Source organism: Bos grunniens, chromosome 20, assembly GCF_055505025.1.
Source record: "Bos grunniens cultivar Pamir isolate PY7600 chromosome 20, Bosgru_T2T1.0, whole genome shotgun sequence".
NCBI lineage: Eukaryota > Metazoa > Chordata > Mammalia > Artiodactyla > Bovidae > Bos > Bos grunniens.
In genome coordinates this window covers 5084222-5098787 of record NC_141184.1, presented here as the reverse complement: position 1 = coordinate 5098787, position 14566 = coordinate 5084222, and the positions used below count along the sequence as shown (strand labels likewise).

The following is a 14566-nucleotide window of genomic DNA, read 5'->3' as shown; positions in this document are numbered from 1 at the left end:
TGCACATTATAGTAGCTTCCTCTTAGGGTTACGAAGAATAAATGAGATAATCCATATAAAGGGCTCAGCAAAATGCTAGATACTGGCCTTAGTGTGATCATGATCGTCATCATCATCACCATCACCATGACAGTCATTAAAGCAACAGAGCTGCAAATATTCCCTTCTGCTAGAACTGCTAATGTGGGGAAAAATCACAGAGGAAGGCAGAAACCAGCTGTTTTGCCCTCTTGGTAGAATAGCTGCAGTTTTTTTAAATTTAAGCTGAATCTGGTTCTCAGTATAAATGAGAATGTATGGCAAAAAATGTTCCAAATGGCATCCCTAAAGGCCACAAGTGCTGATCAAGCAAGAAGAATGCAAATGGAAAAGAAAGAAAAAAAGAAAGAAAGAAAATGCCTCCAGATTCCAAGGTCACAAAGTATTAGAACCCTGGAAATTTCCGTGGGGCAGACCATGCTGACCTCAGAGGGGAACGGAAGCAACACCCTCAGGTCAGCAGAGCCCCACCCGGTGTGCCTCCAAATTGCTGGGATTTCCCAGCCTAATTCTATTTGCTCTTGGAGCCAGGGGTGTTTACAGCTTAAACCATTCCTTACAAACAAATCAACAATATTTACCATGCTCAGTAAAAGGAAAGCAGCCACAGCTTAGCTGCTTCGAGAGGAAAAGCAAGAATTTTCCTGTTGGTCTCAGTGGACTTGAACGGCTTTTGGTTTCATCAGAGAACAATAGTCAATGGAACAGTGAGTTAGGACAATGAGGAGACAAGTGATTTCGAGATTCTTGCAAACTCCGGCCCTCTCAGTGGATCTCAATGGCTCTCCTTGGGATGGTTTCAAAAGTCAGACTTGAAAACCTCCCATTCCTATTCTCAATCTCACCAATGGAAATGGGAGAAGAGAGGAAAGAGAACACTTTTGGGAACCAAAATGGGAGCTGATGGCTAATCACAGATCACAAGAATGTAAAGAATGAGACCATGATTGTACTCATTGTGACCTGGCCTGAATTAAATGTCCTGCGAAGGCCATGGCGCCCCACTCCAGTGCTGTTGCCTGGAAAATCCCATGGATGGAGGAGCCTGGTGGGCTGCAGTCCAGGGGGTTGTGAAGAGTCGGACACGACTGAGCGAATTCCCTTTCACTTTTCACTTTCATGCATTGGAGAAGGAAATGGCAACCCACTCCAGTGTTCTTGCCTGGAGAATCCCAGGGATGGGGGAGCCTGGTGGGCTGCCATCTATGGGATCGCACAGAGTTGGACACGACTGAAGTGACTTAGCAGCAGCAGCAGTCACAATACACAGAATGAGTGATACATTCCTGAACAGAAGAGGTGGGTGTTACAGGTTCAGCTGTGTCCCCTCCAAAAACACACATTGGAATTCTAACTTCCTGTCCCTAAGAATGTGACTGTTCTTGGAAATAGAGTCTTTGCAGATGTAACTGAGTTAAAATGAAGTCACTAAGGTGGGCGATAATCCCATACGGCTGATGTCCTTATAAAAAAGGGGAAATTTGGACAGAGACACGCACACAGGGAGAACGCTGTCAACGTGAAGGCAGAGAGCAGGTTGATGCATTTACAAGCTAAGGCGCAGGAAGGACTGCCAGCAAACCCCCAGAAGCTAGGAGAGAGGCTGGAGCAGATTGTCTCAGAAGGAATCAGCCCAGCGGACGCCTGGGTCTCAGGCTTTGGGGCTCCAGGCCTGTGAGACCACACATTTCTATCCTGTAAGTCCCCCGGTCTGTGGTATTTTGTTGCAGCAACCCTAGGGAACTGATACAATGGGCAACAGGATCCCAGACCAGCTGACTATGGGCAGAAGCAGCAGCTCAGAGCACCTCCACGCAACCTTGTCCACGGCCACGGCTGCTCTTAGAGACTGGTCCATGATGGGCTAGGGATGCAAGTATAGAAGGCAGCAGCAACAACTTGCTCAGTTCAGTCGCTCAGTTTTGTCTGACTCTTTGCGACCCCATGGGCTGCAGCACGCCAGGCCTCCCTGTCCATCACCAACTCCCGGAGATTACTCAAACTCATGTCCATTGAGTCAGTGATGCCATCCAACCATCTCATGCTCTGTCGTCCCCTTCTCCCGCCTTCAATCTTTCCCAGCATCAGGGTCTTTTCCAGTGAGTCAGCTCTTAGCATCAGGTGGCCAAACAACTTGCTAAGTGCTGAAAAAAACAGAGGTGGGGGGAGCACAGATGGGGCTGTAAGTCTAAACCTCAGAAGTACCCATTTCTCTTAATTATATGGAGAGCAAATTTCCCCCAGGGTCTACTTGACAGAAAAGGATGGCTTCCTGGGGAGTTACATCCGTGGTGAAAAAGCAGGCATTTGGGTTCTGTCTGTTGCTTCCTTTGTTTTTTCCCCCGTGGCCTTCAAATAATCAAAAACTGTTTAGTGAGCTAGTTTGCATACATCTGGGACTCTGGAGGATGTCTAAGTTTGGATTCCTGTCCTCAGAATTCCTAAAACACAGCTGGGAAGCTAAGGTATAAGACACCTTGGGGTTTTAAAGATGAATGGGAAGTACACAGAGGTTCAGGGTCAAAAGAGGCAGACCATAGGGAGGACAGGAGTGACAGCCCAGTGCTGCTCTCTTGGCTGTTGAGTATTTCCAAAGTTCTATCATTAAGTCAAATGCCTTCTCTCAGGTTACAGTATCTACCCGCTATTAGGACCAGGAAGTCTCTATTAGTTTTCTCAGAGGTTTCTTTGTTAAAAAAAAAACTAACCCATCAATCAAGACCCTGATGCTGGAAAAGACTGAAGGCAGGAGGAGAAGGAGACGACAGAGGATGAGATGGTTGGATGGTATCACCGATTCAACAGATATGAGTTTGAGCAAACTCCAGGAGATGGTGAAGGACAGGGAAGCCTGGCGTGCTGCAGTGCACGGGGTCACAAAAAACTGGGCACAACCGAGCAACTGAACAACAGCAACAAGTCAAGTTGAATTTTATCGTGTCTGTTTAAAGAATCTATCTGAGAGGTTTCTCTGCTTTAATCCTCAATGGACTTAAATACATAAAAGATTTCATAATATTCACTATTCTTGAAGTCCTAGGAAGAGCCCAACAGATAATTTTTTCCCCAATGTGATGTGTGACAGACTGAATTTTCCAAAAATGGCTTAGAAAGATCTCGATTTCACTTGTTCTTCCAACAACCGGCTTCTCATTTCTTCCGTTGAGAGACCGGGGTTTTGTTCCTCCCTGGGAAGCCATCTGTGTGACAGCGACGGTGGGAGAGATGCTCGTGGACTCTGGAGGCAAGGCCATAAAAGGCAGTGCAGCTTCTACCCACTTCTCTTGAGCTATGTGCTCCTGGAACCCAGCCACCATGAAGCAATGATGCCCCTCTTCAGAGACTTATGCAGAGGTCTGTGGTTTCTAGCCTACGGTCTAGCTGGGCTCCCAGCTAACATCCATTATCAATGTGATGGCTATGGGAGTGAGCCATCTTGAAAGCAGATCCACCAGACCCAGCCAAGCCATCCAGCCAGTGTGACACGGAGCAGAGGGCAAGTTATGAATGTCATACACAGTCCATGTTTCAAATTTGTGAGCAAAATAGGGGCAGATAGTTGTTTCAAGTCACTAAATTTTGAGGAGGCTTGTTTATGTAGCAGTTGATAGTTCATACAGGATAATTGATTCAATTTACTAATATTTTGTGACTTTTACATCTGCTTTCAGAAGGAAGATTGGCCCATATTTTCTTCCTTTTTTTGGACTGTCCTTGTCTGCATTTCCTATCAAAGTTACATAACTTTTTAAAACTGAGCTGGAATGTATTTCTTCTTTTTCTAGTCTCTGAAAACATCTAAGATTGAAATTCTTTTCCTGATGGTTCAGTGGGTAAAGAATCTGCCTGCAATGCAGGAGACATAGATTCAATCCTGGGGTCAGGAAGATCCCCCAGAGGAGGAAATGGCAACCCAATCCATTATTCTTGCCTGGAGAGTCTCATGGACAGAGGAGCCTGGTGGGCTACAGTCCAGGGGGTTGCAAAGAGTCTGACCTGGCTGAATAGGAACACTATACATGATTAAAAAAAAAAAAAAAAAGAACAAACTAGTGTTAAAAACAGTCAGGGCTTGATGTCTTTGGTTTCTTTGAGATTTTTGTCTCCTGGGCCAGTTTTTGGAAGGTTAGAATCTATTCTGATTTGGGGTTTTTATTTTTAGGTTAACTTTTGCGAGTTTCCTAGAAAATTGTCCACATTCTTCAAGTTTTCAAAATATGAATACAGGTTTCAATGTTACTGATTTATGTTCCCTCATTCATCTATAATATTGTTTATTTTCTCTCTCTCTATTTTCCTGATGGACTTGCTGAAGTATGTCTATTTGACTCATCTTTTTAACAATCAGCTTTTCTTTACTGTTCATCTTCTAGCTTCTCATGAAAGCAGAGAGAAAACTAATGAAAGTTTTCAATTATTTACAAACAGTACCTTTAATTTGTATTATAGTCGGTAAAGAATATGTCTGCAATGCAGGAGGCCTGGGTTCCATCTCTGGGTTGGAAAGATCCCCTGGAGAAGGACATGGCAACCCCCTCTAGTATTCTTGCCTGGAAAATCCCATGGACAGAGGAGCCTGGTGGGCTACAGTCCCAGGGGTCACAAGAGTCGGACATGACTTAGCGACTAAACCACCACCACCTGTAATTCGCATACTCAGGCAAAAAAAAAAAAAAAAGTCTTTTCATTGCGGAGTAAAGCTACTCTTTCCAAGTACGGCCCGCTGGGCTTCAGCTTTCTTGGCATTTTCTCTTCTAACAAACTTCAGGTAACGGTCAGGTTTCGTTTATCCCGATTTTACGGATGAGAACAAGAGGCTCAGAGGCTAGCGAACTTGCTCAGGGCCAGGGGAGACAGAGCGGGAACCCAGAGGTCTCCACCGCTGGCTCTGTGTGTCCCTCAGCTACGCCTGCAGGTCCTGAGGACCAACACGTGCAGCGCGCCGCTCACCTGGCGGGCTTAGGGATGCCGGGGCGGGACCGAGCTGACTCCGCCCCGCCCCGGTGGCCCCGCCTAACGCCCCGCCCCGCGACCTAACCACGCCCCATACCCCACACCGGCGGCCCCTCCCCACCCCGGCGGCCCCGCCCCATCCGGCCCCCAGAGGAAGCGGAAGTGGTGGCGGGCCCGGACGGAAGCAGGAAGCGGTGGGGCAGGACCAGGGCCGCGGTGGTGTGCGGGCTGCGGGGCGATGGCGGAGAAGTTCGACCACCTGGAGGAGCACCTGGAGAAGTTCGTGGAGAACATCCGGCAGCTCGGCATTATCGTCAGCGACTTCCAGCCCAGCAGCCAGGCCGGGCTCAACCAGAAGCTGTGAGTGGCACATGGGGCGGTGTCTGCCTGGGCCGGGGTGGGAAGCCGGGTCCGGCCGCGAGCCTCTGCCTGGCCCCTACTCTTGCTCGGGGGCCAGTCCCTCCTGGTCCAGGCTGTGCGCAGGGGTGCTCGCCGCTGCCTCCTTCCCGTTTTGCCCTGACTGGGACCTTCCCTTCAGGCCCCATTTGGAGAAGTCATTAGGGCCAGATAGCAGTTTACCGTTTCTGGAGGAATCGCATGACGGTGGGTGCTGGGGGGCTGAGAGGGGCCACGGAACGCTTATGAAATAGTTTTTCTGGCAACAGCCTTGTGCAGGCCCTGGTGCTAGGCCCCTGGGATGGACCAAAGGCGGAGTCAAATGCTGTGGATAAGGGCTCGCAGCTTTACGGAGGTTCAAACATAACAGCCGTGTTTGCAACCCCACCTTCGTACGCAGTGCTGTGGGACCAGCCCGGTGTTCTATGAGGACTCCCAAGCCGAACTGAAATTAAACTAGGCCTGGTGGCTTTCTTCCCCAGACTCTGAGGCTGGACTCCTGAAGGCCAGTCCACTGCGCGCGCCCCCCCCCCCCCCCCCCACCTCCCTTGTTGTCTCAAAGGGTACACAAAATCTCAGAGGCTCCCGCCCTTATTCCTGTTGGTTTGTGACCCCTCAGTATTGGTAATTCCTTGTTCAAAAAGAAAACCAAGGGATATGTGAGCATATTGTGTAACTCCAGAGCTTTCCGGGGAATCCTGAGCTAACCGAAGAGCTGAGAGCTGCGTGTCACCTGTTCCTGGGTAAGGAACAGGCCTCTAGAGCCCTCCTCGGCTCGGTGTGGGTGCTGCCCAGTGTGCTCATCTAAACTAACCTGCTGCTGCTGCTGCTAAGTCGCTTCAGTCGTGTCCGACTCTGTGCGACCCCATAGATGGCAGCCCACCAGGCTCCCCCTTCCCTGGGATTCTCCAGGCAAGAGTACTGGAGTGGGGTGCCATTGCCTTCTCCAAAACTAACCTAATGTTCTCTTATTGCTTCTCCCCCAGGAATTTTATTGTTACTGGCTTACAGGATATTGATAAATGCAGACAGCAGCTTCATGATATCACGGTCCCTTTAGAAGTATTTGAGTAAGTACCGTACTTGATATTCTGATTCTTGTTTGGTTTTCCTGTAATGATTTCCTTATCATAGGGCTTTTCTGGTCGCTCAGATGGTAAGGAATTTGCCTGTGATGGCGACCTGGATTCAGTTCTTGAGTCGGGAACATCCCCTGAAGAAGGGAATGGCAACCCATTCCAGTATTCTTGCCTGGAGAATTCCACAGACAGAGGAGCCTGGTGGGCTATAGTCCATGTGGTCACAAAGAGTCAGACACAACAACTAACACTTTTCCTTGACCACCAGTGTTTAAGTGTCTGCTGTGTGGCACGGACGGTCTGGGTGCTGGGCATATGCGAGGGAAAAAAGCAGATAAAAATACCTGCCTTCATGGAGCTTCAGGGAGTCCCTGGTGGCTCAGATGGTAAAGAGTCTGCCTGTAATGCAGGAGACCTGGGTTTGATCCCTGAGTCAGGAAGATCCCTTGGAGAAGGAAATGGCAGCCCAGTCCAGTATTCTTGCCTGGAAAATCCCATGGACGGAGGAGCCTGGCCAACTACAGTCCATGGGTCTCAAAGAGTCGGACACGACTGAGTGACTTCACTTTCACTTTCATGGAGCTTATGTTCTAATGGAACTAAACAATTAAAAAAAAAAAGATCTCAGTATAGTATTGTTGAAAAAGAGTTACAGGTGAATAATGGCTCTTGACATATTTGAAAGACATCATAGGCTCTCAAGATCCTACTTAGCTGAAAGGTCAGCCCCATGACTTCCTGACTTCTTTTTTTTTTTTTTTTTCTTGAGAAGGAGAAAGTCTTATGTGGCTATATTATAAATTAAAAAAAAAAAAAAACAAAAACTTAAAGGTAGAAACAACCCAAGAAGTACGAATTTGGTGTCTCCCAGACTGCCCTGGCAGTAATAGTTCTAGGAGATGATAATATGTGCTTCATTAGGGGGGGAAAAAAAAAGTTCTTCCGAGAGGAATGTTTGGGAAGGATGTTTACTGTTTCCTGCGAGAGAGTCAGCTGCACCCGGGTATAGTCATGGCCTGGAGAGCGCCTCTGGGAAATGAACTCCTTTAGGTTTTATTAATCCAGGTTTTAGCGCCCTGATTTCACAGGTAAAGAACTGATAGGTAACTGCACTGTCTTGCTAGCTAGTCAGTGTCGGAGCTGGGGCTAAAATTCTAGGCTTGTTAAAATTTTACTCTATTGAATATTGAAGTATAGTTGATTTACAGTGTTTTAATTTCTGCTCTGTAGCAAAGTGGTTTAGTTACATATGTATTTTTCTCGTGTTCTTTTCCATTATGATTTCTCATGGGTGCTGCATGTGCTTCCCTGTGCTGTACAGTAGGATCTTGCTGTGTGGGTAGGATCCTGTACAGACTGGTGCGCCTCTGCTAATGCCAAGCTCCCGTCCCTCCCTTGCCCACCCTCTTCCCCCTTGGCAGCCACAAGGCTGTTTCTACATCGTGAGTCTGTCTCTGATTCGGAGACATGTTCGTTTGTGCCGGGTCTTGGATCCCACGTGTAGGTGACAGCATGTCGCGTCTGCCTCTGCCTGTGTGACGTCACTTGGTGTCAGGTGACAGCATGTCGCGTCTGCCTCTGCCTGTGTGACGTCACTTGGTGTTAGGTGACAGCATGTCGCGTCTGCCTCTGCCTTTCTGACGTCACTTGGTGTAGGTGACAGCACGTCCGTCTGCCTCTGCCTGTGTGACGTCACTTGCTGTGACGCTCTCTGGGTCCCTCCGTGTCGCTGCAAGTGGCGTTGTTCCTTCCTTTTAAAGGCGGAGGAGTGTCTGACTGCGCGTGTGCACCATGTCTTCTTCGCCCGCTGATCTGTGGTGGCGCTTGTGTTGTCTCCGCGTCTGGGCTGCTGTAGACAGTGCTGCTGTGAACTGTGATACGTGGCCGCATGTGTCTTTGTGAATTTTAGTTTTGTCTGGATATATGCCCAGGAGTGGGATTCCTGGATTATGTGGCAACTCTGTTTTTAGTTTAAAAATCCTGGACTTGTGTTGTCTTTGACCAGGGCCAGTTCTCTGGGCTAAGCAGCCTTACTCCCAGAGCTGGCTTGGAACAGCAAGAGAATTCTGGGGCTTTCTCCAGTAAAACTGCAGATGTGAATCACTGGAGCTCCGTGCACAGTAGAGGGAAGAGTTCTCATTGTACGTCCCCAAGTGTCAGAGATGGACGTCCTAGTCACAGCGCAGCTCAGCAGCGGTGCGCCAGTGAGGGCGCACAGGCTGCGCTTCTCAGGGTCTCAGCTCCGTCCTGTCCTGCGGGCCGAGGGGCGCGGAGCCCAGGGGCGCGAGTTACAGCTCCAGACTCCTGTGGGTGAGGCGCGGGAAGGTGGAGCCCGATTCCCCTTTCCGGAAGAGTCCTCATCAGAGCTGTCCTGGCCCTCAGTGTGTGGGATGAATAGATTGACAGATGCCGAGGACCACTCCCAGCTTCCAAAGTGGAGCAAAGGAGAGCGAGACCCCTGAAAGGGTGGCGATGGCGAGGCTCTGCCATTGCAGCTGCAGCCGCAGCTGGCCGCAGGGCCGGCTGAGACCCCCGTGGGCTGAGATGAGGTGGTCTCCGGACGCCCAGCGGGCAGCAGTGTGCACTTTCGGTCGCTCTGTGCCGGTGGAGGAGGGTGTCCGCAGGGATTGTGCCTGTGGCAGAGCTGACAGTGTGGAGCTCGGCCCTCCTGGGGGAACTCGGGGTCTGGGAGATGGCAGACGTGGGATACAACCCTTGGTCTCCAAAGAAGCGTCTAATCTAGGTGATGTCACTCTCGAAAGGGTGGTTTATTTTGGACACTTGGGCCAGTCAGGTTTCTCCCCTCAGAAATGGATGGATTTTGCTTAGAATTAATCATAATTTTCGGTTTCATGCATTGGAGAAGGAAATGGCAACCCACTCCAGTGTTCTTGCCTGGAGAATCCCAGGGATGGGGGAGCCTGGTGGGCTGCCGTCTATGGGGTCTCACAGAGTCAGACACGACTGAAGTGACTTAGCAGTAGCAGCAATCATAATTTTGGCTTTTTTCATTCCATCATTTCAAATACATTCCAGTAACATGGGATTTCTAGAACTTTTGATTTATTAATATTTTGCTATGTCGTAATTAAAGGTCAGTTTTTATGCCATCAATAGTAACTTAATGTCTTTAATCTGAAATGATAATTTTTTTTTTAACTGAAGCATAAAAATGGGACTTGGTTGTCGTGGTTTTGTTTCTTTGTTAATAATTCTATTTAGCTGAGTGACGTGCAGGTCTTCAGGCAGACGTGTGGCCTGACCCGGGTAAAATGTGGATGTTCATCTAGGCGTGTGCTCAGTGAAGTCTGGGTGATTGGGGACAAGTTGAAATTTCAAGAAATCATTTTATGTTGTTAAGAAATAATTGGAGAGAATCTGTCTTAGTCCAAATCCAGTTGGTTAGGAAAGGATCAGTAGACGTGTATACACTGCTATATTTAAAATGGAAAACCAGCAAGGATCTACTGTACAGCACAGGAACTCTGACAGTGTTATGTGGCAGCCTGTCTGGGAGGGGAATTTGCGGAGAATGGATACACGTATCTGTACGGCTGAGTCCCTTTGCTCTCTGTCTGGAAACTACCAATGTTGTTAATTGGCTACGTGGTGGTGGTTTATTCACTAAGTCGGGTCCAACTCTTGCGGCCCTGTAGACTGTAGCCCGCCAGGCTCCTCTGTGCCTGGGGATTCTCCAGGCAAGAATACTGGCGTGGGTTGGCATTCCCTTCTCCAGGGGATCTTCCCATCCCAGGGATCGAACCCAGGTCTCCTGCATTGCAGGCAAATTCTTTACCATCTGAGCCACCAGGGAGGCTCATACCCCATACTGCTCATACCCCACTGGCTATACCCCAGTACAAAATAAAAGGTTAAAAAAGAAAGTAGTACATCAGCCCCGTCTCTCCCTAGTCTGTGACCTGATCTCAGGACGGGCAGGGCCTGCTCTCCTGCTCGGGGCTCTCCCCTCTCGCGTCCCCTCCAGGACTGGGTGCACCCGGAGTGTGGCTGCTTCTCGGCAGGCTCCCTGTGTTGCCCAGGCCCGAGGCTCCGGCTCACACTTGGTTCTCTCTTGTGAAGAGCTGCCTGACCTTACAGGCTGTTGTGAGGATGGAAAGGTGGTGAAACCTTTTGAAAAACACAAATGCTGAGACATGTGTGAACTGGCGTGGCCGTGGAGCTTGCTTGGGTTCTAAGTGATCATCACTTGACTTCATGAGTTATTCATACAATTAGAAGTAACGTGAGTGCGAGTGACCCCTACGTGTGTAGCGAAGGAACCCTCACTCAGCCGGTTCCTGGACGCAGTTCCCTCTAAACAGGGCCGTGTGAGCTTACAAGCTCTGCCGTTGTCTTTTCCCCCTTAAGGAAACTGTGAGAGGAGGTGTCAGCCGTGAGGATGCTAACGGCGATGTTTCCTGTTTACAGGTACATAGATCAAGGGCGAAACCCCCAGCTCTACACCAAAGAGTGCCTGGAGAGGGCTTTGGCGAAGAATGAGCAAGTTAAAGGCAAGATTGACACAATGAAGGTAAGGTTCTTATAAATGGAAAGGGATGTCAGAGCAGCAAGCAGTGCTCACAAAGCCAGTTAGGCTGATGGACTCTGTGAGGCATCCGCTGTTTGACCGCCTTACACAGTTGGCGACTTCTGAATTGTGTAGCAGGTTGTTGCTCAGTCGTTGTTTAGTCACTAAGTCAAGTCTGACTCTTTGCGACCCTGTGGACCGCAGCATGCCGGGCTTCCCTGTCCTCCGCTCTCTCCCTGAGTTTGCTCAGACTCCTTGTCCATTGAGTTGGTGATGCCATCCAACCATCTCATCCTCTGCTGCTTTCTTCTCCTTTTGCCCTTCATCTTTCCCAGCATCAGGGTCTTTTCCAATGAGTTGGCTCTTCACCTCAGGTGGCCAAAGGATTGGAGTTTCAGCTTCAGCATCAGTCCTTCCAATGGATATCCAGGGCTGATTTCCTTTAGGACTGACTGGTTGGATCTCTTTGCAGTCCAAGGGACTCTCGAGAGTCTTCTCCAACAACCACAGTTTAAAAGCATCAGTTCTCCAGCGCTCAGCTTTCTTTATGGTCCAACTTTCACATCTGTACATGACTAACTGGAAAAACCATAGCTTTGACTATATATGGACCTTTGTAGGCAAAGTGATGTCTCTGCCTTTTGATTTGCCGTCTAGGTTTGTCAGAGCCTTCCTTCCAAGGAAATAGGTAATAAAATTAAATACCTTGGAGACGTGTCATAGCATAAAAAAATGAAACTGTGTGGCAGTCTTTCAGGAAAGTCCCAGGTAATTTTTGTAGTGTTAGCTGGCGCTGACTTCACTGTGCTGTTTTCATTTGTAAGGTTTTAGTGTCTGCAGCATGCACGGGATGCTCTCTGCATCCCTCGGTCAGGCCCGTCCCTGCCACTGCAGGTCGTGGGCCTGGAGGCTTCTGTACCTTCCTCCTCTCTTCCTCGGGGATCCTCGCCAGCGGCCAGCTCACGCCCCCTGTACCCGATTCCCTGTTCTCCACGGAGGCCCTGCTCTTTCCACGACTCTTGGTGTTGATGAAGTCCAGAAAGCTTGGCATCTTGAGCATGATGCCTGGAATTGTTTCCTTACACTGAGTTGCCCATGATTCAGATTGTGGGGCGGGTGTTGCCACCCCTTCCCGTTGGCCTCCGACGGGGAACCCCCCTGCCTCCACCCTGGTCTTCCTTATGGCCGGCCTGGCAGACCTTGAGCCCCTCATCCCTGGCCACTCCCCTGCCATCTCTGCTGGGACCCCCGCACGTCCTCTGTGCCCTGCCCACTCTCCAGGGTCAGCATCTCTGCCCCTTTGAGAGGCCTTGCGGGCCAGCCTTCTCTCCATCCCTGCCCCGTGTCCCCCGCGGCCCGAGCCCCAGGAGACCAGGAGCACGAGGCGTGTGTTGCCGCTGCCCCCCGGGTGCAGCGTGCCGCATGGTGTCTGGCGTGCTGCGGGATGGCTGCCTGGGGACCGCAGTGACGGCCGTCCTGTGCTCAGGGAAGGGGCCCTGCCCCAGGCATGCTTGTGACGTGTTGGCTCGTGTGGCGCCCACAGCCTCCCTTCTGCTTTGTCAGCCGGAGCCCCAGCTGCTCTTGAACTGGGCGTCATCCCCGTGAGCTGGGGTGGTTTTGACCGCTGTGTGGCTGAGCTGTGTCGTCCAGCAGGGGCCGCCACTCAGGAGCAGGGTCGCGGCCCCTGGGGGGTGCGCTCCCGGGTCCCTGCACTCCCGTCCTCCCCGCCGTTGGGAAGGTTGCCCACCCGCCCGCCGGCAGTGACGCTAGTGGCTGTCCGTGCAGTTTGCATTCCTTTCTCTGCCTCTTGGTGTCATTTCCTGTCACCGTGAACACCTCACGGGACAGCTCGTGTGCCCGGTGGGCCGTGTGCTGAAGCCTGCTCGAGCTCTGTCTTCCTGGAGTGTTGGTGTGCAGCCTCCTTTGAGGATGTCTTCCTGTTTTCACCTAAGGGCGGTCTCTTGTTTATCCCTGCGGTACGGCTTTACTGTACAACTCGTTAGAAAAGGCTTTGAGATGCTGGCCGGTACTAGCTGCATCTGAGGTCGGATTAAGACAAATACGCTGATAGCAAGGCTCAAGGAGCCCCAGCATTTGGGGAAGACCGGTTTCCGGGTTCTCCGAAAGCCTCGCTCAGGCTGTGCGCACACAGTGGCCTGGATGTGGTTTGAGTTAATAAGTGCTCAGTTACATATTCCACGATGATTCCTGTGCTGTGTGTCACGTGCAGAAACCCTCTCTGCCCGTGCGGCTGGCTCTTTGTCGGCAGAGGCAGGAGCAAGGCAGTGGCGTTTGAGTGAGGCTTATCTCCCAGGCAGCTCTGCTGTGCCCAGGCTGCCGGACCCGCCGCGGTCTCGGGCAGTCACCCGCTGCCGTGGGCCCAGGGTCGCCTCCGGGGCTGAGCACACAGCACCATGAGGGCACGGTGTCTCCTGAGCTCGGGGCTCGGTGGGCTTCTGCTTTAACTCGGGTGGCGGGTCCCCAGCAAAAGCATGCTGACCGTGTATGTTTTTCCTCCTTAGAAATTTAAAAGCCTGTTGATTCAAGAACTTTCTAAAGTATTTCCAGAAGACATGGCTAAGTACCGAAGCATCCGAGGGGAGGACCACCCTCCCTCCTAACCACACCCGCCCTCTGTCTGAAGACCCTCCTCGTCCTGCAGAGTTGGTCGTGGCCCTTAGGCCGCTGTGACTGAGCGCATCGTCCGTCCCCTTGTCCCCGTTGCGGGCCTCTGGGGATGGGGCCTGCGGGCGTGTGGGCAGTGCCCCCAGCCTGCCCTCCCCGGCGCTCCGTGTGGTCCTCACCCCTCAGACGGCTGGTGATCACACAGCTTTGAGCGCGAGGCATCTGCGTCTCCACGGCCAAGCAGCCTTGGAAATAATGTGACAGGTAAACCAAATGTTTTTAAAAACCCACGCTGACAGTTTTCTTGTAATGTACTCTTTCTGTTCCTTTTTGTTTTTTAATGTCAAAACTGAAAAAAAAAATGGGAAAAATTGGTTTAATATGAGAAGTACTTTAAGTTGGTTTTAAGTACTTTAAATTGTATATTTTTGAGTGTGGTGCATAAAGAATGCTTTCATTGGAACTGTGTTTCCAAGGACTTCAGTTTGTCTAACGTAATAAAGTCTTTAAATACTTACTTGCTCCATGGAATTGTTTCTATAACATTTTTATAATTTAGTACTGTGTGTCTTGTAAACCATGATCACTTCGCTCAAGTGTGAGGAATATTGGTAAAATGTGTCCTGTGGGCATTGGAACAGGAGAAGCAAAAGCAGAAGGCAGAACTTGATGCCCCGAAGCCTGTCTCACAGGGGGCCTCGCGGCTGTAGTGACCACAGTTCAGGAGTGTTCCTCCCCCGCCGCCCCGGGGTCCCGTGTGTCAGCCTGGGGGGCTGCATGGGGTTACTGTGCCCTCTGACCTACAGGGCCGGGCAGGCAGCGGGAGGCGGTGTGGCTGCTAAACTTGGCAGTGCTGTTGCTGCATCCGTGGGCTGACTCAGAGCCGCCGGCCCAGGACAGTGGTTCTCAAGGGTCTCACAGACCACCTGCCCCAGAATGTCCTGGA

The 14566-nt window shown here is 50.6% G+C and overlaps 1 protein-coding gene across 1 annotated transcript; it reads left to right on the top strand.

Annotated features, from left to right (window-relative positions):
- The first annotated feature begins 5178 nt into the window (after nt 1–5178).
- On the top strand, nt 5179–14137 carry MED10 (mediator complex subunit 10). The gene is made up of 4 exons (XM_086361156.1): nt 5179–5352; nt 6375–6458; nt 10896–10998; nt 13518–14137. Exons 1-4 carry the CDS (start codon nt 5231–5233, stop codon nt 13614–13616), a joined length of 408 nt encoding a protein of 135 aa, XP_086217282.1. The 5' UTR covers nt 5179–5230; the 3' UTR covers nt 13617–14137.
- Nucleotides 14138–14566: the final 429 nt, after the last annotated feature.

Bases quoted from the DNA above. Each gene is read 5' to 3' on its own strand.
- MED10 (XM_086361156.1), top strand. From the start codon at position 5,231: ATGGCGGAGAAGTTCGACCACCTGGAGGAGCACCTGGAGAAGTTCGTG. The intron at 6,459-10,895 runs GTAAGTACCGTA...TCCTGTTTACAG, and splicing joins GTCCCTTTAGAAGTATTTGA to GTACATAGATCAAGGGCGAA. The intron at 10,999-13,517 runs GTAAGGTTCTTA...TTTCCTCCTTAG, and splicing joins GCAAGATTGACACAATGAAG to AAATTTAAAAGCCTGTTGAT.